The following is a 24,190-nucleotide window of genomic DNA, read 5'->3' as shown; positions in this document are numbered from 1 at the left end:
AGGGAAGGAGGAAAGAAAAGACAGGGAGAGACTAAGAGGAAAACAGGAAAACACACATGAGCTTCCTCTTGCCAAATACCTGATGACAAGTTCCTGCGATGCTACCAGGGACTGCAGTTTCTCTTCTTGTTTACCGATGGTTACACTGACGGCCTTAATGTTGTATTTCTTGCTTAACTGCTGGATTTGGTTCATCATGTCAGAACCTATTTCAAGAGTACAATAGTCCACATTGTACATTTCCTTCAACTAGACACATGTTCCTATCTCCACAAAACAGCCTTTCAAAACTTAGTGCTTAAAATCCAGATGCAACATACAATGAAAGATTTTCTTCTTTAAAAAAAAAAGAAGAAGATCTCATTACCTACTGTTATTTCTACATTGTTGTCTCTTGACAGATATTCTAACACAGGTCCAGATACGTAGCCAGACCCAAGAACCAAAACCTTCTTCTTGGCACCCATTGAGAGGGATTGAATACGTTCTCTGTTTAAAAGAAGAAGTGGGGGTGCGGGAGGAGGGGATTAAATTTTGTTTCTTTTAAATAACAGAATTTTTCCATTCCTAAATCAAACACAAACCTAGATGGCGAAGCAACGCAACCTCCCTGCACTGCTTACAGTGAGAATTTCAGCAGGAATTCCTTAGGCCAGTGCTTTTCATTACTCGTTTTAGATCTTGAGTCTGAGATGCCCGAGACCCATAGACGTCCATGAATTCCTAATGTTGAAATGAGGACTGGACTCTGTCTTCTCTGCTTCCTTACAACTGAGGGACTTGTTTCACACTGTATCCTCCCAGAACTATTTATTCAAAACTGTGTTGACTCTGCATGCTGGAAACTTTACTTCCTCCTCAGAGCAGCCCAAGGAAACAATAGTCTGAACAACGGATTACTATTACCTGCATCAAACGCTGTCTTGTCATGGATGTTTAGGCTAATGTAGGAAATTAAGACCAGAAAGGATTTTAATTCTTGAACCACTTATTCTGTTAAAAGCTGTGCTTTCCAGGAAGAAGGCTTTTGTTCTGACCAACTATGACCTCCTAGGTAGTGATGGAGCCTTACTCAACTGGAACCCACTACTGTTTACTGTTTACTGCATTTTGTTTTGAACGTGGGGAGGATGATCAAATGTTTTTGAGTAGATTATCAGATGTCATCAATAACTATACACGTGGTCTGGTACCGGGGACTAACAGCTAGCTCGGATGTTGGGATCTTTAGAATATTTTCACACTGCAGTCTGCCAACCTTTTCATTTGAAATAGGTGAATAAATATGAATTTACAATGTCCTCATCCCTCTTCACCCAAAAACACATGCATATTGCTGATAAGAGAGCTCCTTTAACTACTACTCTCATCCCACTTAACCTGGAAGAATCAACATTATCTGATTATTAGCCAGTCTTCCCAGTAGGACCTTATATAATTTGTATAAAGAAAACATTTTCATACACAAATATAAAACGTTCAAAATATGTTTAAAAATCTACTCCTAGACTCCAATTCAGTCCACCTTATCTATACCCCTAAACCCCTACTTCCAGGTTAATAATCACTGCAAAAACAATGAAAAGAATGTAAGAATAGCTAGCACTCAAAATAAAGTAAATTCCCTTTCTAGGTAAGATCTCCATTATCAGGATCCCAGCATAAGGCTATATCAAGGGGTGAAAGTAGAAAGTTCCAGCAGCTGCAGCCAATCAGACCAGCTGTCCTAGGAAATACAATGCTCAGACTGAGAAAACAACTGATTGGTTACCACATCATTACTATCACAGTAAGAAATCACGTGGTAATAAGAGTAAAGAGAATTATGAATCACAAGCAAATATAAAGCTTTCCTTATAAGAAACTATCATGAAAAACTATAAAAGCAATTTGATTTGTAGAAGGAATCAAATACTCAGTGTTTTATGCCAGAAGATTCCATTGCTACATTAAACTTAGCAGTTCTAAGCAAACTAACACATATGTGTAAAAACCACCACAACAAAGCCAAACAAAAGCAAAACAAAACAAACAAACAAACAAAACACCCAATTCTGGCACATTCTTTTATTTCTTGTAGCAAGAACCACTTTTTTTTTAAAAAAGGTAGGGTAGTTGTTCTATTGTGTTGTGCTTTCCCACTGGTTTTTGCCAGGATTCAGGTTGTGTGTTATTTTGTAAAATGTGAAAAGAAGTATAATCTGTGTGGAAAACAAGACTACCTCAAAGAAACGGCAATGTTTCCTGACTCTGAGCAAGAAAGTCAGTGAAAGAGCAAGAGCTCTGGCTGAGCCCTTGGGTGGACTCCGGGGCTGGTGCTTCCCCTCTCATTGTTGGCATGCTTCACTATCCCTGTTAACTTCTAGTCATGATCCTGCTTTGTTCAGTATGATCTAGCGATCTCTAGAATGATCTAGTATGATCTAGAGATCTCTAGAAGCCCAAACCTTCTGAACAAAAGCCCAAACAGAAAACACCACAGAAAGGGTTTATGTGTTCATTTCCTTTGAAAAGATAACTTAGAAATCACCGTTTGCAAACTGAGGAGGAAACACAAACTATTGGTACAGCAGCCCGGTCTCACTGCTGCTCGTATCCAGGCCAGACTCCACTGGGTTTTACTGCTGTGGAGATGCTGTGCTGCTCTTCAAGGAAAAAGAACTCCCACTGGCTTCAGCAGTTGCTTACTTTGGACTTCCACCATTATGAAAACTTACATGCAGGCCGGGTGTGGTGGCACATTCCTTTATGCCCAGCACTTGGGAGGCAGAGACAGGTGGATGCTGTGAGTTCAAGGCCGGCCTGATGTACAAAAAATGAGTCCAGGACAGCCAGGACTGTTACACAGAGAAACTTTGTCTCAAAAAAAAAAATCTTAAAAACAAATTTTAAATAAAACATATATGCTATATAAATCTAATATTAGCAACTGTCATTGAAAGCTTTAAACATAGTCATCAATTCCAAGGTAAGAAAAACTGTATAATATAAGATTTTGAACAGTACATACCTGCTTTCTCGGAGTTTCTGTATATATTTGTATTTGTCAGTCAATATACCATTGGATGTAATCACTGCCTAGACATGTGTACACAAGACATTAGCATTCAACATTTCAGTCTAGAAATATGGACACATGGCTGCAGAAGAGACAAAATGACGGACATACGGGAAAGGGAGGCAGAAGGGAATGTGAGGGACAGAGACAAAGAGAGACAGAGCAGGCAGGAAGGAGAAAAACTGCACCCGGCAAAGAGACGAATTACAAAGGATCATGGGAAAAGGTGACATTCCCACGGGGAAGTTCTCATCACTTACATCTCGCACCACTGGAGAGAAGTTCTGGCTTTCCAGAGGCTGAGAGGCATCTGATAGCAACTGCAAGGAAAGAGAATGGAGAGAGGTGAACGAAGCTGCAGCCATGGCTTCGTAGCATTTTAGAGACATAATAGCATTTCACTTAAAGAAAAAGAGGTTTCTGAATATTGCTGAATATAAATAAATGGTCATAGAAATCTATAAATAATTCTGTATTCAGGAATATAGTGTTGCAAGGCAAGGTCCAACTGTAAAACTAAATTTGACTGTAATCACTTTCGCTTGCTGAGAACTCATAGGCGCTCTTCTTTCATAAGCAATCAGAGGTATTATATTGGACATGTTACACATTTCCAAGCATTATAGCCATAATCTACCCTCTGAGTACCTCTGTTCCATCCCAAAACTTCAAGCTCCTTCATGTGACCCAGAGGAGCCCACCAACCTCACAGCAGAGGTCACTCTTTGGTCATAGTTAGATTTATGGGTAACAAGACATTTCAAAATTCATAGGGATACTGACTTGACCAAGTAGAGATCAAAATGGAATCTATAATCTGTACATTTTCTTTGAAGATTGAGGCAGATAAAATTGACAAAAGACAGACAGACAGACAGACAGACACACACACACACACACACATACCTCAGACAGGGTCTCTCTACATAGCCCTGGTTGTCTTAGAACTCACTCTGTAGACCAGGCTGGCAGTGAGCTCACAGCTCTGCCTGCCTCTACCTCAGTGTGCTGGGCTAAAACGTATGAGCCATGACATCTGAGAAACTTTCTCTTTTTCCCAAGTCCCAGAGTCCAACAGTGGAGTCTCAGTCAGGACTCTTAAGTCAGATGATCAAAGAAGGAACAATGGCTGACTGCCTTTCTCTACCTTTCCTACGTCAAGGTCTAGAACACCCACCCAAATAGGAAACAAAACTGTGCACAGACGATGCTTGAAACAGAATATAACATTGTTTTCACATATCTGAAGAAGATAACCAACAAATATCTATTGCATCCAAGGGAAACAAAACTTCTTTGTCATTCCTAAGCCTGTGCACTGTAACTGTATGCACTTTAAGTCAAAAGTTAAAAAACTAACAAGGAATGTAGCAATAAAATGACTCCTAGTGACATTCTGCTATACTCATGGATCAGTGCCTTACTCAGCCATCATCAGAGAAGCTTCCTCTGTTCGGAGACGGGAACAAATACTGAGACCCACAGCAGACATTATACAGACAGTGAGAGATCTTGGAACACTCAGGCAGACATGGGATGTCTCCATCAAACCCCTCCCCCTCAGCACTCAGGGAAGGGGGTGGAAGAGGAGGAAAGAGTATAAGAGCCAGAGGGGATGAAGGACACCAAGAAAACAAGACCCTCTAAGTCGACATGAGCGAAATTCATATGAACTCTCAGAAACAGAGGCAGCCTTCTCTTGGGCTCTTTTCTGTCCACTTGTTTCATAAAATTCTGATATGTTAGTGTCTCTTAAAATCCTGATTTTTTTTTCCCCTAATGAGAGACAGAAAGGGAACAGATGCTGATGAGAAGGGAAGTGAGGAGGAACTAGAAAGAGTAGAGGGAAGGGAAACGGTAACCAGAGTAGATTATATGAGGAAAATCAACTTTTAATAAGAGAAAAAATATGAAGAATAAAAGTAAATATGAGAGGAAAATAGAGTAGTGCATATACTCTAAAATAGTCCCTGTTACAGTTTGTAAGTAAAAGGTCCTCACAACCCATGAATCTGACTGAACACTTGATCCTCAGCCAGCAGCTCTGCTTTGGAAGTCTGTGGAGCCTCTGGACTATGGGAGTGGGACCCCGAGGGTGGACACTGAGGTTTACAGGTTAGCTCTGCTTGCTGTCCTTCCTCCTTTCCCGATCCTCCCAAATATGACCAAGCAGCCCCATGCTCGCACCAGCACAGCTGAGAGCCATTTCTTCTCCCATGTCCCCAAATAAATCTTGCCTCTCTTAGCTGAATTTTGTCGGGTGCTTGATCACAGCAATCAGAAAAGCTACATAGAAACATGGCGCAGGGAGGTGGGGCCTTGGCTCTGATAACCTGGGCCATGGGTGTCCGGGTCCTTCGGAGCACGTTTATTAGAGAACTCTGGAAGCGTGCGGAACCGCTGCGTGAGGAATATCACAGGGAGTGCTTCATAAGCCATGCTGGCGGGAACTTGAAAGACAGAAGTGTCGGTGGGGAGACGGCGAGGCATAATGTGGAGTCTGGGGCCGCGGGGTTGCAGACACACACAGGACCCTGTCAGGAACCAGACCAGAAGCCGCTTGTGTCACATTCTGGTAAAGAATCCAGTTTCACACGCTCAGGTCCAAAATCTTACCTGAGACCAAAGTCAAAAGTGGTGGACTAGGGCCTAGGTGGCTGCAAAGATTGCTCAGCAGTTAGGAACACTTTTTGCTCTTGCGAAAGACCCAGGTTTGGTTCCTAGAACCCAAACAATAGCTGAGTTTTGTCACCCTCTTCTGGCCTCGCGGTCACCAGGCACGCATATATGGTATAAATGGATACATGCAAGTAAGAAACTTCTACACATAAAATTAAATAAATGTCTTAAGAAATGAAGTAGCAAGCTAATTTGTTTAGTGGAGAAAACTTGAAGACAGTGTAACATTCAGAGTGTAGTAGGCTGTGTTTGCCCATCGGGATATTACTGTGCTTTCTGTGTTTGCCCATATTTACTGTGACAATGTGGACAATGAGTTCAGTCTGCAGAAGCCACCCAAAGGTGAGAGAATGGATCCCACACATAGACAGCAGCATATGCACATCCACACACATATCACATATAACACACATGCACACACACACACATGCACATGCACACACCAATAATAAATAAATCAATTTAAAATTGATCTATAGAACATATCAATTAAAATAAAAGCAAATGTAGTAGCAAGCCATGATAAAGTACTAGGTTATTCATAAGCACAGATGTAATTATTCTAAAACTATGCCAATATGAACTCAATAAAAGTACAGTTGATGGGTGTATATGAATACATGCATGTGCATGAACATACAGATGTACACATGCACACATGCTCACACACACACACACATGCATACACACACCAGAGATATGTCAGAAAAACTCTTTATATTAAAATTGAAATAGCTCCAAACAGAACCACCTAAATGTCAATCAACGGTAAAATAAGCAGCTGTTGATATAGTCATTAGCAATGTAATTTGGATATAAATAAAAGGTTAATATATTGCAGCCAAGTTGAGTTTATTCTATGAATGTAAAGATGGTTTAGCCAGGCAGTGGTGGCTCACACCTTTAATCCCAGCACTTAGGAGGCAAAGGCAGGCAGATCTCTGTGAGTTCGAGGCCAGCCTGGTCTACAGAGTGATTCCAGGACAGCCAAAGGCACACACAGAGAAACCCTGTCTCCAAAAAACTAAAAAAAAAAAAAAAAAAAAAAAAAAAAAAAAGATGAAAGAAATTATCATATTAAATAACAATTACTACAATTGTTCAAAAGTGTTTGATAGAAAAATGTATGAAAACTTCATGGTAAATGTCAGACTTACTGATGAAACTTTTCTCTGAAAAGGGGTGAAAAGACTGTAAGATTCAGAGGATGAGGAGAGAGGCTGTAAAATACCATCTTCTAAGTACAGTACAGATGACAACATGAACTCACAGTAGCTGGCTGCCTGTACTGGCACTCAGACCACAGAAGTTGTCCTTTCTTGACAGGAAGCTATGGAGAAGGAAGGAGCCACAGGACTGTAGGGTTTACTGTTGATGTGCTGACAACTAACAGAGTGTGGCATTAGGGGAGGCATGGTATCCACTTGTGTGACCCCTGTAATCAGACTAAGTTCTCATGGCTAGTTCCCACTCACGACCACACTGACCACCTGATTACACTCTGAAGAACACTTAGCAGACCCAAAATGAGTAAATAGGGAAAGAGGGGCGGGACTGGCAGAGGTAGAGGAGACCTACGAGAAGACAGGGCAGTGAGTAACCAGAAAACAGAGTGCATGCATAGAACTTTAAAAGAACAAGATTTAGTAACAGAAACAGATTTAAAGAGTCAAAGACACAAAGTTGCCTGCTTTTATTATTCTCCAGAAAAGCACAAATGACTTTCAGAGGATAGCAGAATTGCTCAGGCTGGGAAGGCAGGACAGAGGGCGTGCAGCCTTTGAAGCGAGATGCCAGAAGAGCCTTGCATGAGAAGAGAGGGCCTCGGGGATGCTAACACTGACTCCTGACCCCTGGTTCTCATGGTAATGAGATTTTTTTTCTTTTTCTTTTTTTTCTTAAGTGGTAAGAGATTTTATTTTGAGATTATAATATAATTACATTTCTCCCTTCTCATTGCTCTCTCAAACCCTCACATATACGCCTCGAACTCTTTCAAATTCATGGCCTCTTTTCCCATTGTTATTGCATGCGTAGATGTATATACACATATATTCCTAAACATAGCCGACTCAGTCCATAGAAAGGTTACTTGAATGTATGTTTTACAGTTATGGATCACATACCTTCGATACTTTACAACACCTTATATTTTACATAATTATGAAAGCTTTATAGTTCTATTGTTTTAATAAAAAATTCTATTCTTAAAGTTGGGTGCGGTAGAAAGTAGAGGGTGGTAGTGGGGATGGCGGGAGGAGGAGGAGGAGGCAGCGAGTCACTTATAAATGGCGCCCAGGTGGGACACGAAGCCTAAATTCTAGGAAGGCCAGTGTGTGGCTCTTCTTTATGAAGCAAAGTATGTAAGGGTTGTGATAAGGGACAAACAAATGAAATACTATATGCATTACAGTGTTGGAATGAAAATTGGGGTGAATAGTTTCCAGAAAGCAGAGTATTCAAATACGTGGACACTAATTTACAGAAACAGCGAGAACTTCAAAAGACCAATCAGGAAGAATACGCAGAGGGCAAGACGAGAGGGGCTGCTCCAGGAAAGAAGACGTCTGGTCTGTAGCGAAAAAAGGTTGAGGTGAAAAAAAAAAAAAAAAAAACAAGCGGAAAACAACCAGAAGTGGAGATGGTGGCAGGACCAGTGAGACGCCTCAGCCTCCTAGGAAGAAAAGAGCCCGGGTAGACCCTACAGCTGAAAATGAAGAAACATTCACGGACAGAGCTGGAGTTAAAGATTCCTGCAGAGCCGACAGCATGGCTGTGGATGACGCGGGCTTGATCACCAGACGGAAGCAGCTGTTTTATCCTCCTGCCAAGAAGACCGTGGATTCCATTTTGGAGAATTATGCAAATTATAAGAAATCCGGAGGAAATACAGATAAGGAGTAAGCTGTTAATGAGGCTGTGGCAGAGACTGTGGCAGGGATAAAGGAGTACTGCAATGTGATGCTGGGCACTCAGCGAGTCTACAACTTTGAGAGACCACAGTATACTGTAATTCTTGTGGGTCACCCCGATGCACCCGTGCCCCAAGTGTATGGAGCGCCACATTTACTGATATTTGTGATAACTGGAGCGATGTTGGCCTATACACAACTAGATGAGCAAAGCCTTGGTTTATTACTGCACAATTGACACGATTCCTAAAGTACCTGGCAGAGGATTCTGCGCCTTTGGTCAGTGCCCGGGATTATGAAGCAGCCCCTCCCGGGCACCTATGGAAAGCCATGAGGGGTGTGCTCTCACTCACGCATGCTTGGATCTCTGTACAGTTTGGTTCTTAGTCCTCTCTTGTACAAATGATGTACTTTGAAGGCCGTTAGTGTGTAACAGAGTTGATGTTTGTTTTCTGTTTGACTTTAAACAGAGAAAATAGAAGGAGTCACTACCCCCTTTTCCTTCCTACCAGTGTATTCAGTGATGGACAACAGAGACACACTGTAGAGCATTTTACTGTGCAGTTGCTTTTGAATGTTGGTGATTTTGTTCCTTTTATACTACGCACTGTGTGTTAATGCTCTGTGACAAAATGTTCTGATTCCTAGTGCAAAGGTTCACCACAGTAAATACAACTAAACACTCATCTCTCCTCTCTCTCTCTCTCTCTCTCTCTCTCTCTCTCTGTGTGTGTGTGTGTGTGTGTGTGTGTGTGTGTGTGTGTGTAATGGTGCTTAAAGAGCCCATCATTTGAAAGTCATCCATGCTCTTGCCTAGGTATTTTATCTTTGCTCAATGGTTAAAGAATGCCAGCTTGTTTTCATGGCTTTGGTATGTGTGTATGATGAACATTTTAACATGATAGAGGCAATGCATCACAAAGCTACAGTTTTATGGAAAAGTCAGCCTTGTAGAAGTTGTCTTTCAGATCATCAGTATATTCTTTCTGTAAATTTCAATCTATAAGTGCTGTCAGGATGAACTACTTCTCATGATGCTTTAGCACAGTCATTGACTTGACTTTCCTGCACTCCAACACCTATATAAAATTAACTACATTGAGTGATAATTTTATTAAAGATAAATAGGAGGCCAATGAGATGGCCAAGCAGGTAAAGGCACTTGCCACCAAGCCTGACTACTGGATTCTGATTTCCAGAATTCACATGGTAAAAGAAAACTGACACTTCAAGCTGTCCTCTGACCTGCAGACACATACCTACACACACACATGCACACACACACACACATACACATATATAAAAAGCAAAATAAATAAACGTGGAAAATATAAGAATAAATGACTTACAATTTTAAATATGAAAATGGGAATTTCAAATTTTCACTTTACTTCTTATATTTACAATGGAAATTCTGTGGCATAATTTGTAAGATTAAAAGGCCTATAATAACTTCTTTGAGTAGAAATTTATATTGGGTCAATTATATAAAATTACATTTTTAAGAATTAATAGAACCTTGAAAGTATAGAAGGCACAGCGCAGGTCAAAAGGAAACAAAAGACATCAGTGGTCTTACCCAGAGCTGAGCCCTCCATACTACAATGCCAACATACCAAGGAAGATGTGTCCACTGGTGAAACAGTGGCATGGTTGTTAAAGCAATAATCAACCACTTTCTAATTTGATTTGAGATCTTATCCACAGCGAAGGAGTCATATCTAATACTATAAGCCTTGGCAAATCCCATGGCTGGAGAAGTCACAGGCTTCAGGAGGAAACTTAATACTACTACATGGTTATGTTGTCAAACTGGCTTCTAAATATTTACATTCATATACAGATTTGTGCTCCTCTCAACCTTAGTCTAAGTTTCTTTCTGCAGTTAAAGTAAACACTTATAACTAGTCAAAGTGTTGAGAATAAGTGACTAAGTTCTCAGCCTTAAATGTGACTGACATCTATATCAACACTCCAACACTCCAACGCCCGCGCATGTGCACACACACACATACACACACACACCACCACCACCACCACCACCTCCACCACCCCCACCACCCACCGTGGCTCAGATAACACCATGGAAGAAGAAGTAGAAAGAACAGAAGAGTTTAAGGATGGGGAGACAGGCTGTGAAAAGTTCTCTTCAGGATTTGCTATGGCCACTGCACTCGTGAACTCACAGAAGCTATGCTTACTTGCCCCAAAACCTATACAAGATCAAGACAGTCAAAATATCTGTACGGATGGGGGAAGGGTTCCTAAGGCCGCGTTACTTTGGCAATTGGCAGTTGCTGGAGGAAGGAGAGTCAGTTTTCTTAGGGGATGTGTCCACTGGTAAGATGCTCACACATTAGTAGATGGATCCTCGATACATACAGGCAGTACTAATAGGCCCACAGCAGCCAGACTCCACAGTGTTAGAGGGATAAAAATGGCAGGTTCAGAAAGAAGGGAAGTCAGCTTTTACATAAGTCTCTTCTGTCCCATGACCCACACACTGATCATGTACAGGCCAGAGTACAATGAACTTTCAAGTAGAGATAAAAGACCAGAATTTATGTTTCAGCTAGCTTGCTCCACAGATGAGACGTAATTTTTAATTTGAGTCTAAACAAGTTGAGTCTAAAACTGCTTTTCCAAAAAATTCACTGTTTTTTTTCAAAATCCCTACAATATAACACTCATAGCATTCAAAACATATGCTCCATGACGTATTCATAAAGGTAGAAACGAGTCATAATCTTCAAACCTAAATTTCCCCCATGTGTCGGAAGAATAAGATACGGCGGTGTTCCCCTTTTCAGTTTTGCCTCACATGGTTTTGGATACTCAGTCAATTACAGTATGAAAAGAGACAGGAATTCCCAAAACAAACTTTTAATAAGTTTTAAGCCACGTATCCTTCTGAGCAGCAGGTGCAATCTTGTGTGGTCTTGCTGCATCTCACCTGACCAGTGCACCCGTACTGTAGGTGCTACCTACTCCCAAGCCACAGCAGAAACTTTCTCAGTCCTCAAATCAGCTACGGTGGTGTTTCAGTAGCTTTTCTGCTAAGTCTCAGGCCCTACCTCTCTCACCTCAGTTTCTTTTACCACACAGACACTGCTATTAAGTAAATCATCAAAAACAAGAATGGCATGCAATGCACAAGATGTTTTGAGACTGAGAGACATACATTTATTATAATGATATTATCATTGTCAATTATTAGTGATCTCTTATTGCATCTCTTTTATAAATTGAAATTTGTCATAATTATGCAGGTATTGAGAAGTTATAAATGTAGGCTCTAATACTAAGCACAGTTTCAGAAATTAACTGGGGAGTCTTAGGATCTGTGCCCTGCAGATAAGAGAAACAAACATAAGGATCACAAAATGACTTTTATAGCTCTGTTCCATGTGATATGTTAAAATACTCTCACAATAATGAAAACATGGAGCTGGGCAGTGGTGGTGCACAGACTTTAATGCCAGCCCTAAGGAGGCAGAAGTAGGCAGGTCTCTGACCTTGAGGTCAGCCTGGTCTATAGAGGAAGTTCCAGGATGGCCAGGGCTACACAGAGAAACTCTATCTCAAAAGCAAAAACAAAACAAACAAAAACAAAAAGCACTATTGAGAATGTAGCAGAAGCCAGAGGCCTTAAACCAGACCAATGAATTATTGCAGTGAACATTTGCAAGCAAAGTGTGGACAAAAGGGTATTCTGTGGGACACACTGTGACACAGTACAGCTTCCACAAGGAGATTTGCTTTCTTTCACGGGGGAGGTTGCAAGGGCAGATGGTGGATATGCAGAGGGTGGGTATGCAGAGTGTGGATATGCAGACGGTGGATATGCAGAGGGTGGATATGCAGAGGGTGGATATGCAGAGGGTGGGTATGCAGAGGGTGGATATGCAGAGGGTGGGTATGCAGAGGGTGGATATGCAGAGGGTGGATATGGAGAGGGTGGATATGCAGAGGGTGGATATGCAGAGGGTGGATATGCAGAGGGTGGATATGCAGAGGGTGGGTATGCAGAGGGTGGGTATGCAGAGGGTGGGTATGCAGAGGGTGGATATGCAGAGGGTGGATATGCAGAGGGTGGATATGCAGAGGGTGGGTATGCAGAGGGTGGATATGCAGAGGGTAGATATGAAGAGGGTAGATATGCAGAGGGTGGGTATGCAGAGGGTGGGTATGCAGAGGGTGGGTATGCAGAGGGTGGGTATGCAGAGGGTGGGTATGCAGAGGGTGGATATGCAGAGGGTGGATATGCAGAGGGTGGATATGAAGAGGGTGGATATGCAGAGGGTGGGTATGCAGAGGGTGGGTATGCAGAGGGTGGATATGCAGAGGGTGGATATGCAGAGGGTGGGTATGCAGAGGGTGGGTATGCAGAGGGTGGGTATGCAGAGGGTGGGTATGCAGAGGGTGGATATGCAGAGGGTGGGTATGCAGAGGGTGGGTATGCAGAGGGTGGATATGCAGAGGGTGGATATGAAGAGGGTGGATATGAAGAGGGTGGATATGCAGAGGGTGGGTATGCAGAGGGTGGGTATGCAGAGGGTGGATATGCAGAGGGTGGGTATGCAGAGGGTGGGTATGCAGAGGGTGGATATGCAGAGGGTGGATATGCAGAGGGTGGATATGCAGAGGGTGGATATGCAGAGGGTGGATATGCAGAGGGTAGATATGCAGAGGGTGGATATGAAGGGATGGGGAGATGAGTGGGATTGGTATGCATGATGTGAAATTCACACACACACACACACACACACACACACACACACACAAATAAATAAATAGTTAAATAATAAAAACATTAAAAAACACCCAAAAGATAAGATGATGATGGTGATGGTGGTGATGGTGGTGATGGTGGTGGTGGTGGTGGTCATGGCAGTGGTGGTGATGGCGGTGGTGATGGTAGTGATGGTGATGGTGATGGGGGTGATGGGGGTGGCGGTGATGGTGATAGTGGTGGTGGTAGTGGTAGCGGTGATAGTGGTGAAAGCATGGAAAAAGAAAACTACTAAAAACAAATAATCACTACTGTGACACTAGAAAGTGCACAGACAAGCTTGCTACCTGGACAAAAACCACTATGGCATTTACAGAAGTGAAGCATTCTTCTGACTTCAGAAGATGTCTGAGCTCACACTTAAATACCTACACATACATAAGTCTAGTCATCAGAGAAACAAGTGACAAGGAAAATCTGGGGACACTTACTTTTCCTTTTTTCAAGCCCCGAGACATTCAAATCTCTAGGATGCTAAAACTTGGGGTGTTACAATCACCAAATTTTATAGATGACATATCTGACTCATACCCTGAGTCACAAATCTAGCTGATGCCCTGTCCCACTTGCCAGTGGTGCTCTCCTAATTACCTCCCCGATGAAAGCTGACTCCTGGCACATTGCAGACTCAGCATGCATTGACAGGTGACAGAAGGCAAGAAGCATCTCCCTCAAGTTGTCCTCTGAGCTCCACAGGTACATCATGGCATGAACATGATGCAGTATGCACATGCACACATACAAACACAGCAAGCAAGCAAGCAATAGCTTTCCACCATATTTTCTAATGAGTTCGTCCTCTAATCTCTCCTTATTAACCCTGTAGTTACAGAGAAGACAGCTTCAGACTAGAATTTCTGATTATTCGTCCACTGTTTGCCATGGTCCGGTTTCACAGTGGGAGAGAAGTGGAAGATACAGACACAACAAGAGCCACTATTCATACATTTGGAGTCTCTGACAGAGGCTGGCTGCTGTTAGAAAAAACAAAAAACAAACAGATAATGGTAAGTCTGAACCCAAGATAAACACTGGTGGAAGAAAGAGTTTCTTTGGTAAAGGGAATGGAATCTAGATTACACAACATTTCAGATTCAGTCACAGGAGACACAAACAGCATCTCAGGATAAGCCGTCACTGAACAAAACACTACTGGCTGGTACCCAGTGATATTCTCTATATTTGATTATTCATATTGTAGCACAGTAAAAAATGCCCCCTCAATATAATTGGATCGAGATAGCAATGGAATTGGTGATAAAGTAATTTCACCTGTGCCCCATGTCATAAGCACCCTTAGTAAAACATACATAATGAGATGAGTATGAGCATGAAGTTGGCGACACAACCATAGTCCCAATGAGACAAGTAGCAGAGTATGTTGAATAAACCTGGACCTATAAGTACAGTTGGGGGAGGGTTGGCATTTCATTTGGCAACAGATTTCTCAGATACAGAAGACCAGAACATTCATAAGCTCACTCGATACTTCTACTTAAGGTCACGGAGCTGCGGCGGAGGCTACCGGTCCCCCTTACCATTTCTTCCACATAAGGGTAAAGCATGTCTCCAAAGTATTCCGTAGCCTCAATAGGAAGCTGTGCTGGCAAATTGTCAATGGAGCACATCAGAATCCCGGAGCCTTCGACACTAAGAGAAGCAACAGGCTTTATTCAAATGTACAGGATATAAGATATTACTTGACTGTTGTAAATTTTCCCTAGGCTTTACTCCATTGCAACATTTGTTTCATTGTTACTTGTATATTTGTAGGTCTTTTGGGGATTGGAGGGGGAAGCATATCACTATAAATAAGACTGCTTTTCATTTTTTTCTTTTTTTTTTTTGAGACAGGGTTTCTCTGTGTAGCCTTGGCTATCAGGGACTTCCTTTGTAGACCGAGCTGGCTTCAGACTCACAGTGATCCGCCTGCCTCTGCCTCCTAAGTGCTGGGATTAAAGGTGGGCACCACTACACCCAGCTGCTTTTCAAACATAACCTTTTTTTTACTTGGTAACCCATCTTACTATAGTATATATTTATTTAAGCATTCAATGTGATTTTTCCACTATTTTTTTTAACTGTGTTTGAGCGTATACCTCCATACCTTCATAAAGAAGTGAGATATTAGGTGCTTCGAACTAGTACATCAAGGTGAAAAACCCGTAGCTGTGGCAAACTCACCTGTCGTGAATAATTTGCTGGTCTGCGTCATACATACAGAAGGGTCGCTCTATTGTAGTACACTCGGTCATAAAACCTATAGACCCTCCTGTGTCTGCTGAAATGTCACATATTGCCACGAGTCTGAAAACAATATCAACACTCAGATGAGAGGCTGGAATTCTCAGGCCTTCAGGAAGACTAACAATGAATACAAATAAAATGTGCTTGAAACAAATTGCATTGTAGATGCCTAATATTTCCCAGGCAGGTGGAATCTTTGTCCTACAGTTCAGTCTTTGGAACGTTGTGCTGCTCTAAGAGAGGGGCTTCTTTAGTTTCTGTGAGAATAATGAAAATTCTTTAAAAAGGGAGGGGGGAGGAAGCAGAAGGAAAAGGGGGGCGTGGAATCCCTTCCATACAGAAAAATTTGATAGCAGACAGAATAAGGTGCCTGGTTCATCATCTGTAAATGACTAGTCTAGCTAGTACAGCTGCCTCTCTCCAAACCCTGCTTCCACATCCTTGGATTTCACCGGGACCTGAAAGCACTTAAAGAAAATTTTGCGTCAATATTCAACACACACACACACACACACACACACACACACACACACACACACACACAATATTTTCCTCCTCACTATTATTACCTAAACAATACAGAACAACCATTTGTTCCCGACACAGGTAATAATTTTATTAGCATATATTCACTCTACAAATGGTTTGTTTGTTTGTTTGTTTGTTTGTTTTTTGCTTTGTTTTAGTGTTTTGGTTTGTTTGTTTTTGTTTTTGTTCATTTGTTTGTTTGTTTGAGACAGGGTTTCTCTGTGTAGCCTTGGCTTTCCTGGACTCACTTTGTAGACCAGGCTGGCCTTGAACTCACAACAATTGCCTGCCTCTGCTTCCTGAGTGCTGGGATTAAAGGCGTGCGCTACCACGCCCGGCTCCCTCTCATATTTTGAAAGCTTTTGCTGAGCCCCGAGTTAGCCATTCATTAGACACTTTAAGAACAATTATTAAACTTGCAGGGGTACTGCTTTATCATTAAAAAAAAAAAGAAACCTAGCAACTCACAAGGACAAAATTAGTAACACATTCTGACCCATACTTCTTAAGTGAGATACAGTTTGCTGTTGAAACAGCAAATTCTCTGTTAAGAAGGGTCCCCAGTCCGCATTTTCTGAATAAGCAATGCATAGAGAAGCCTTACTCTGAACTGAGCTCATCCAGGAGTGTGTCCACCTCTAATGCCAGGGTACATATGTAAATATACACATGTGTTCCTTATGTAAATACAGGGTGTCCCCAACAAAGCCTCTTGCTTCCTTCACTGAGGGAAGCACTGCCTTGGGGACTATCCCAAGTGTGTCCCTTACTTGCTACAATAGAATCTGCTTCACTCTCATGGCAGGGTTATGCTTATCAGCTCTGTGCTCATCAGAGGACCCAAACCTTGTTTTCTGTTACCAGTGTGCCTACTTCACCTAGTCTCCTGTGACACTATCTGTTGGTCTTGTGTTCCACTGGCATTTGCTTCAGAGCAGCAAACAGCTCCACTATGGTTCTCTGAATCTCAGCTCAGCAGAAATCCCCCTCTAGTAGATAAGATGTCTCACAAATATCAATTACTTAATACTCTCAATATTTAAGAACTATTTAAATATCGATTTTATACCAAATACTTACGATTAAGACAAAAAGGCCCCTATCTTTGAGAGAATAAATTCCAGTAGGAGAAAGAATAATCATAAACACAGGAAAAATAGATTGTGAGCTATTCAAAACTAACAAATGACAGAAGAATGAAATTAATGATGAAGGGATTTGGGGGAGCAGGGCTTTGGAACCGAAGGTAAAGTCCAAAGTCAGTCTCAGGAAAGGATGGGTGTATAAAATGCTTCCAGGGGCCAGGTCAGCCTATCCCTAAATTGAGTTTTTGGCATGCACAAACATTGTGGGCTTTGGTCCCCTAATAAGGGCCCTGAAGCTAGACAACAAAGCAAAACAAAAAAAAAACCACAGGACAAAAGCCGCCTGATGACATATAGTCCTTACTTGTGCGGTAATTCAGGGCATCCTTCAACAGGGACAACTGAGGACTTCACTGGGGCCAGGAGACTCTGAGCATCCTGGCGAGTGAGCAGGCGAGGGGTGTCTTGCTCCCAGTAGATTCCGTTAATTAAACAAGTTGTATAGGGTGCAATCTGTAAAGCAAGTTACATGTTCAACAAAACAGGGTGTAGCTTATGTCAATACCATGTACTGAAAAAACACTGTGTTAGAGCTAGAGGTAAAACCCCAAGACCCCAAGCAGATCATCAGTGTTGCTCTTACAAGAATATTTTGTTGTCCAAGTCACCTGCCATCTTCTGAGGAAAATACTCACCCATAGAATTACTCCATGATCAGATATGAATATAATAAATATATTCTTATTTTTCTGTAATACATTGCATAGGTAGGAAAAATAAAGTAGCAAAGAGTCAAGTGACCTAGAACTCTTATTTCCAGTTCAAATGTCGTAGAACATCACTCTAGTCACATTCAACCTCTCTGAACCCTACTGCTCTTATGTGCCAAATGAGGATAACAGTCTTCAGGGTGCCTTGAGTCACATGACCTCCCTGGGGAACTGCTGACACACACACATGTACATGCACATGTGGCAAGTGCATCACCATCAGTTTCAGTACACATCTGCATCTGATCACTAATACTTAAGGTTCAAGATAAAATTAGCAATGGCAAGTCAGTTAAGGGGCTCACCATTAACAGAGACTATCTCCCACTCTCAGTATTCCTCCTTGCCTATAGTTCTTTGTCTAGTGCAGTTGTCACTCCAAAATCATAATATCCATACAAGCAACACTGAGCAGGCTGAGCAGGCTGATATACGTGCTTGCACGTTGACCATTCCTGAAGACCCAGCCTTTGCACTACTTACAGGAAGTGAAAGCTTCAAAGGGTAGGCCCTGGTGCAAAGTCTTCAGGCCATTGGAATACGCCTTTAAGAGGAGACTGAATGGCAGTCTCCCCTCTACCTCTTTTCTCTCTTCTGTTCTGAGATGCTTATTCTAAACAGCTGGTCCTTACCATCCCTAACCCTCAGCCAAAGCAGCGAGACTTCCTGAGCTTTGATTTAAACCGTTCCCAAAACTATGTGCATGAATAAATCTTTTCTTTTTAAAAAGTTGCCTTTGAGTATTTTGTTGTAAGTATGTAACACTGACTATTAAGGAGGAATTGTTACTAGGAAAATGTTTAGGCACTTTAGAACTGACTGGCCAACAGAAATTGAAAGCAGAAGAACAAAATCCCCAAACAGGCTGGGGGTGTCAGTCACTGGGAAAGTACCTGCCTGTCACATCCAGAGCTCTAGCCTCATCCCTGGCATTATAAGCAAACTTACAAGTAGTCTGCAGGCAAAACGGTGGCTTGTGCTACACTGCGGGACTCAGGAGACAGAGACAGAAAGTTTGAGAGATTAAGGACAGCATGAAATACAAATGAATTAGGAACAAACCTAGGCAGAGAAGGAGCCTGTCTCAAAAAATAAAATAAAAAAAAGAAAGAAAGAAAAAAAGAAAAGAAACAACAACAACAAAAAGACAAGTAATAAAGGATGAGGAGAACAAAAGAAAAAAAGGCAGAGGTGAAGTGGGGGTGAGAGGGAAGAAGAAAGGTAGGAAGAGGAAAAGGAAGAGGAAAAAAAATGTTTGAAGTAGAGCATTTCAAAAAAAGTCTGAGGAGCCAGGCAAACAAACATTACATTTCCTAGAGTTGATGGCTACAATGTACTCCTGATGAGGTGATGCATGGTGGAGCCATGGGAGTGGAAAGAAGGGAGTCCAGAAAGCAAAGCAACCAGAAGGATGCAAGACTGACTGGGAGAAGCATCGGGTAGCATGCTTCCTAGGCATAGGAGAAGCATCGGGTAGCATGCTTCCTAGGCACAGGAGAAGCATCGGGTAGCATGCTTCCTAGACACAGGAGAAGCATCGGGTAGCATGCTTCCTAGGCATAGGAGAAGCATCGGGTAGCATGCTTCCTAGGCATAGGAGAAGCATCGGGTAGCATGCTTCCTAGGCATAGGAGAAGCATCGGGTAGCATGCTTCCTAGGCATAGGAGAAGCATCGGGTAGCATGCTTCCTAGGCATAGGAGAAGCATCGGGTAGCATGCTTCCTAGGCATAGGAGAAGCATCGGGTAGCATGCTTCCTAGGTAAGCCAAGCTTCAGACTCCAGTGTGCAGCCGACGATAGCAGCCACCCGACAGAGGTAGAGCTTCCCAAGCCTGGATGAAGGTGTCCAAAATCTGGCACACTGTCCACAAGACGCTTGCCTCAGAGCTTTTGGAGTTAAAGGCTGTCCTGATGGGTTTGGGTTTTGGCTTGGTCCAATGACTCCTTTCTTCTTGCCGGTTCCTGCCTTTTGGAATAGAGTACACTCCATGAGGCTAGCCTGCTACTGTACCTTAGAAATATCCAGCTTGGTTTTTATTTCATATGCTTTTGCAGCCAAAAATGTTAAACTTGAGTTCCAAGTAATACTCTAGAATTTGAATTAATTGATATGTTAAGACTTTGGAAGTAGGCTGGTCATGGTGGCACATGCCTTTAAGACCAGCACTCGGGAGGCAGAGACAGGCAGATCTCTGTGAGTTCAAGACCAGCCTGACCTACAAAGTGAGTCCAGGATAGCTACACAGAGAAACCCTGTCTCAAAACAGCCCCCTGCCAAAAAAAAATGACTTTTGAAGTATTGGGTATGAAATACACGTATGTTAAATGTGAGGAGATAAGTTTTCTGGGGCCGGGGACATAATGGTGTGGTTGAAATACAGTTGTCCCTTGAAGTCACATAAAGATTAACTACCCAAATTTTAAGTTCATGGTATTTAGAGACTAGAAACTGAATGCATCTACACTGTTAAGAGATGGGGCCTTTGGAAAGGGATTGAATTAGATTAGAGAGTGCAACAGCCATGATGAATCCTCGTAGTTTAATTAGAAGAGGGAAAGAGATGACGCAGATGGAGATACACGTCCTGCCATCATAATGTGCTGTAGCCAGTGGGAACTCAAGAAAAAGCCTGAACCATGCCTTGTTCTCCAGGCTTCCCAAGCCGTAAGCTAAATAACCTCTTTTCTTTACCAAGCCTTGGGTCTTTTATTTTCAAGCCAACTAAGGTGCTAGCTCAGGTTGTGGTTACAGTTTTCAGCCACAGAAAAGATAACTGGGAATGTTGCTCAGTGGTAGAAAACTTTCAGAGATGTGAGAAACACTAGGTTCACTCTCTCCTACTGAAAAAATAACTTTAAGAAGGTTAGAACACATTTGTACTAAGACCAAGCCTCAAATACATTGCATTTTTGCCAACAGTGCTAACTGGCATAGGCTAACACAGAAACAAGGCTCTCCAGGAATTGGTTTAGAACTGATGAGAAATGCATTCTTAGAGAGACTGTGATGCAGTGACTGTCTTCACAGAAACTACCAAAACCAGTCAGCGAAGCCCACCTCAACCAGGCATTTCACCAGAGAGCCGACTACTAAACCCAACACATGAGAACCAAAGAACTCAAAGTCAGTCCTCCAAGGACCTGAAGAGTCAAGAGACACATTCACAGTTTCCCACTCAGAAAACAGCTTCACTGTGGCATGTCATAGCAACCAAATCAAAGCCATGTAGAGACTCACATCTGTATTAAAACGACTTGTGTAGCGCTCAGGGTATTTCTCATATTCCGCAGGATCATACAGACCATCTGTTTTCCTGACAAGATGATGATGGCGGCTTAACACCGTCCCATACACTTTCCTGAGGTCTTACAAAGAAAGAGGAAATTAGTAAGGTGAGTGACAAATGATAATGATTTATGCCGATAAAACATCAGTACAAAGACTATTAAGAACAGTTAGAGATAAGGTCTTCCCTCGCCCCTTACCTCCAGTTTTGGAAACTTCTTTTAATTCATGAGGCTCCACATACTCACAAGGTAGCTCATTAAAGACATCTTGGGCTCCCTGTAAATAGAGCATGGGTACAAGAACCAAATCTCAACCAAGCCGTGGCCAACACGAGGACTTATAGTTGCATCAGTCCACGGGATCTGCCTTATAACCGGAATCGCAACCCAGAGGTAAGATTCTGCAAGCAGCTTTGGTTTCAATTGCATTATGATGGGCTGCCATTTTAACTGGATCTTCAGAACAGCAGTGTCGAGAAGTGCGGGTGCAATGTATAGCTATTTACTTTTTTTCCCTCACTATAGAAATTACTTTAAGTGAGAAAACTGTCTATGACCAAAAGAAAAGGTCAGATGCATGCTTTGCAACATAACACTAACAGAGGCTGTGTTTGTGAAACATCTGCATTAAAGACCTATTCTTCAATTACAAGTTTCTCTGGGGAGATTACAGATGCAACCACAGCACCTGTCCAGAAAGAAGTCTTACTCTTCCTTAGTTACCAGCTCCAAGTACTTAATGAAGGAACAACATAGCATCTGAAGAATAGTGCTTTATGTCATTAGCACGCAGTTATAACAGAAGAGAGCAGAGAAGGAAGGAGGGAGGGAAGACGGGAGCGTGAAGGGACACTTCCTTCAAGCCTCTGATCCAGTGGTTCTCTGCAACCTAATGTTGCAGGTTTTTAATATAGTTCCTTGTGTTATGATGGCGCCCAACCATAAAATTATTTTCATTGCTACTTCATAACTGTAATTTTGCTGCTGCTGCTGCTATGGATTGCAATGGAAATATCTGGGTTTTCTCATCCCTGTGAAGGGGTTGGTCGCCTCCAAAGGGGTTGTGACCCACAGGCTGGAGATTGCTACTCTAACCGATGAAACAGGCAAAAAGCAAAGAAAATACTAGGGCTAATGCTGTTCTTTGCTACAAGAAAAACATATAACAACAACAACAAAAGATACATATCCCAGGGACTGGAGAGATGGCTCTGTAGTTAAGAGCACTGGCTTCTCTTCCAGAGAACCTGGGTTCAATTCCCTGCACCCACATGGCAGTTCACAATGTAACTCCAGTTCTAGGGTATGTGACACCCTCACACCACTGCACTTGAAATTAAATTTAAATTTAAATTATTAAAAAATATCTCAAATTGAATGGTCACTCATTCAATTTGAAATGCCCATGAAATGTTCAGCATTTCAGATTGCTTTCCCAAGAAGACAGGGGAAGTTACCTTTGATACGTTGCCAGTCCCCGTGAATACAAACGTTAAGGGTCCTATTGACTTTGGCATTAAGCCCAGAGATATTTCGTAGCCAGCATCACGAACAGCCTGGACAGCCTGACTGCTGTTCCTGTAGTTGTGAGCCATGCCAAGGTGCTGAAAACAAGCATACACAATTCATATCAGTCCACTAGCGCAAATGTGTTTCTGTGCTGAAAAGGTAATATATTTCCAATAAATAAATAAATATTCTCTCACCATAAAGGGTGTATGATGTCCTAGAGCAAGGAGCCTTAACCCCATTCCATGTAAAATGTTAATCATTCCTGTCACAGAACCAGATCAACAAAAGGACCATTAATTGAGTAGAATTGAGTAACAGTGCACATAGGCTTTTACCAGAAGAAATAATACATTTTTCTCTTTGTCCATGTGACATCTGCTTAGTGCCATAAGGAACCAAAGACTGTGTTACCTCAGAGTCAGAAGGGACCTCAGGACACCCTGCTGTGTCCTCTACCTTCTGTCAAACACCCTCACCCACCTACATCCTCGTTGCTTCTTCTAACACTGGCTCTTCTCAGCGGAGGTTAGTCTCTCCTCATGTCTTCTGACCCCAACCTGTCCTGGCCCTTCACGGCAGGGAATCCATTCCCGACCGCCCCTCCCTAGAGTTCTTCTCTGTAGGTTTATTCTCACCAGTGTGTAAATACGCTCTCATCTCCCACACCAATAGCAAGCAAGCAAACAAACAAGCCACCGTTGGCCTAGGGATCCTAACAGATATGTGTGGCTTACGTCACTAAACTTGCTGGACTTTTCAGATTCCGGTTTACTGGTAAGAATTACTTGGCAATATAGACTTTCTTAGGCTGACACTCATTTCCCCTCAGTATCGCTGACTTGAATGTATCCTTCCTTCATCCTTCCCTTCCTTCCTGTCTTACTATATAGCCCAGGCTACCCTTGAACTCCCTAGGTAGTTCAGGCTAGCCTCTAGTCTTCAGTCTCAGTCTCATTGTGGCGAGGTACAGCCAGACCCATGTCCAGAATTAATCTTATTTTCTTTAAGTACTTCTTTGTGTGTCTTGTCTTGGTTTTTGTTTGTTTGTTTCTTGTTTTGAGACAGGGTGTCTCTGTGTAGCCTTGGTTGTCCTGGAACTCACTCTGTAGACCAGGCTGGCCTCGAACTCAGAGATTTACCTGCCTCTGCCTCCAGAGTGCTGGCATTAAAGGCGTGTGCCACCACCACCCGGCTTCTCTGCGTGTATTGTATTATCACTCGCACTGTTCTTTTTGGGGCTCCATTCCCTTAACATCTTCATTTTCCCTTAGATAATCTCATGCAGCCTAAATGTAACCACTTTCTGTGTGTGGATGAT

The 24,190-nt window shown here is 42.4% G+C and overlaps 1 protein-coding gene and 1 pseudogene across 3 annotated transcripts in view; one reads left to right on the top strand and one right to left on the bottom strand.

Moving 5' to 3' along the window:
* The window catches only part of AASS (aminoadipate-semialdehyde synthase), a 58,831-nt gene that overhangs the window by 16,288 nt on the left and 18,353 nt on the right, over nt 1–24,190 (bottom strand). For both annotated transcript variants that reach the window (XM_084784368.1, XM_084784369.1), the window contains exons 5-15: nt 23,067–23,134; nt 22,818–22,964; nt 21,559–21,637; nt 21,311–21,438; nt 17,666–17,814; nt 15,626–15,748; nt 14,980–15,091; nt 3,319–3,378; nt 3,011–3,078; nt 368–489; nt 80–206 (exon numbers count right to left, since the gene is read on the bottom strand). In XM_084784368.1, coding sequence (XP_084640494.1) covers nt 80–206; nt 368–489; nt 3,011–3,078; nt 3,319–3,378; nt 14,980–15,091; nt 15,626–15,748; nt 17,666–17,814; nt 21,311–21,438; nt 21,559–21,637; nt 22,818–22,964; nt 23,067–23,134 — 1,183 coding nt within the window. The remainder of the gene's footprint in view (nt 1–79; nt 207–367; nt 490–3,010; nt 3,079–3,318; nt 3,379–14,979; nt 15,092–15,625; nt 15,749–17,665; nt 17,815–21,310; nt 21,439–21,558; nt 21,638–22,817; nt 22,965–23,066; nt 23,135–24,190) is intronic.
* LOC311599937 (mortality factor 4-like protein 1) lies at nt 6,050–9,036 on the top strand (annotated as a pseudogene). The gene is made up of 2 exons: nt 6,050–6,079; nt 8,062–9,036. The product of its transcript is annotated as a mortality factor 4-like protein 1 (transcript).

Source organism: Acomys minous, assembly GCF_964271855.1.
Source record: "Acomys minous genome assembly, chromosome: 6".
Taxonomy (NCBI): Eukaryota; Metazoa; Chordata; class Mammalia; order Rodentia; family Muridae; genus Acomys; species Acomys minous.
Note: the sequence above shows the minus strand (reverse complement) of the source record. Positions and strands in the feature narration are given on the sequence as shown.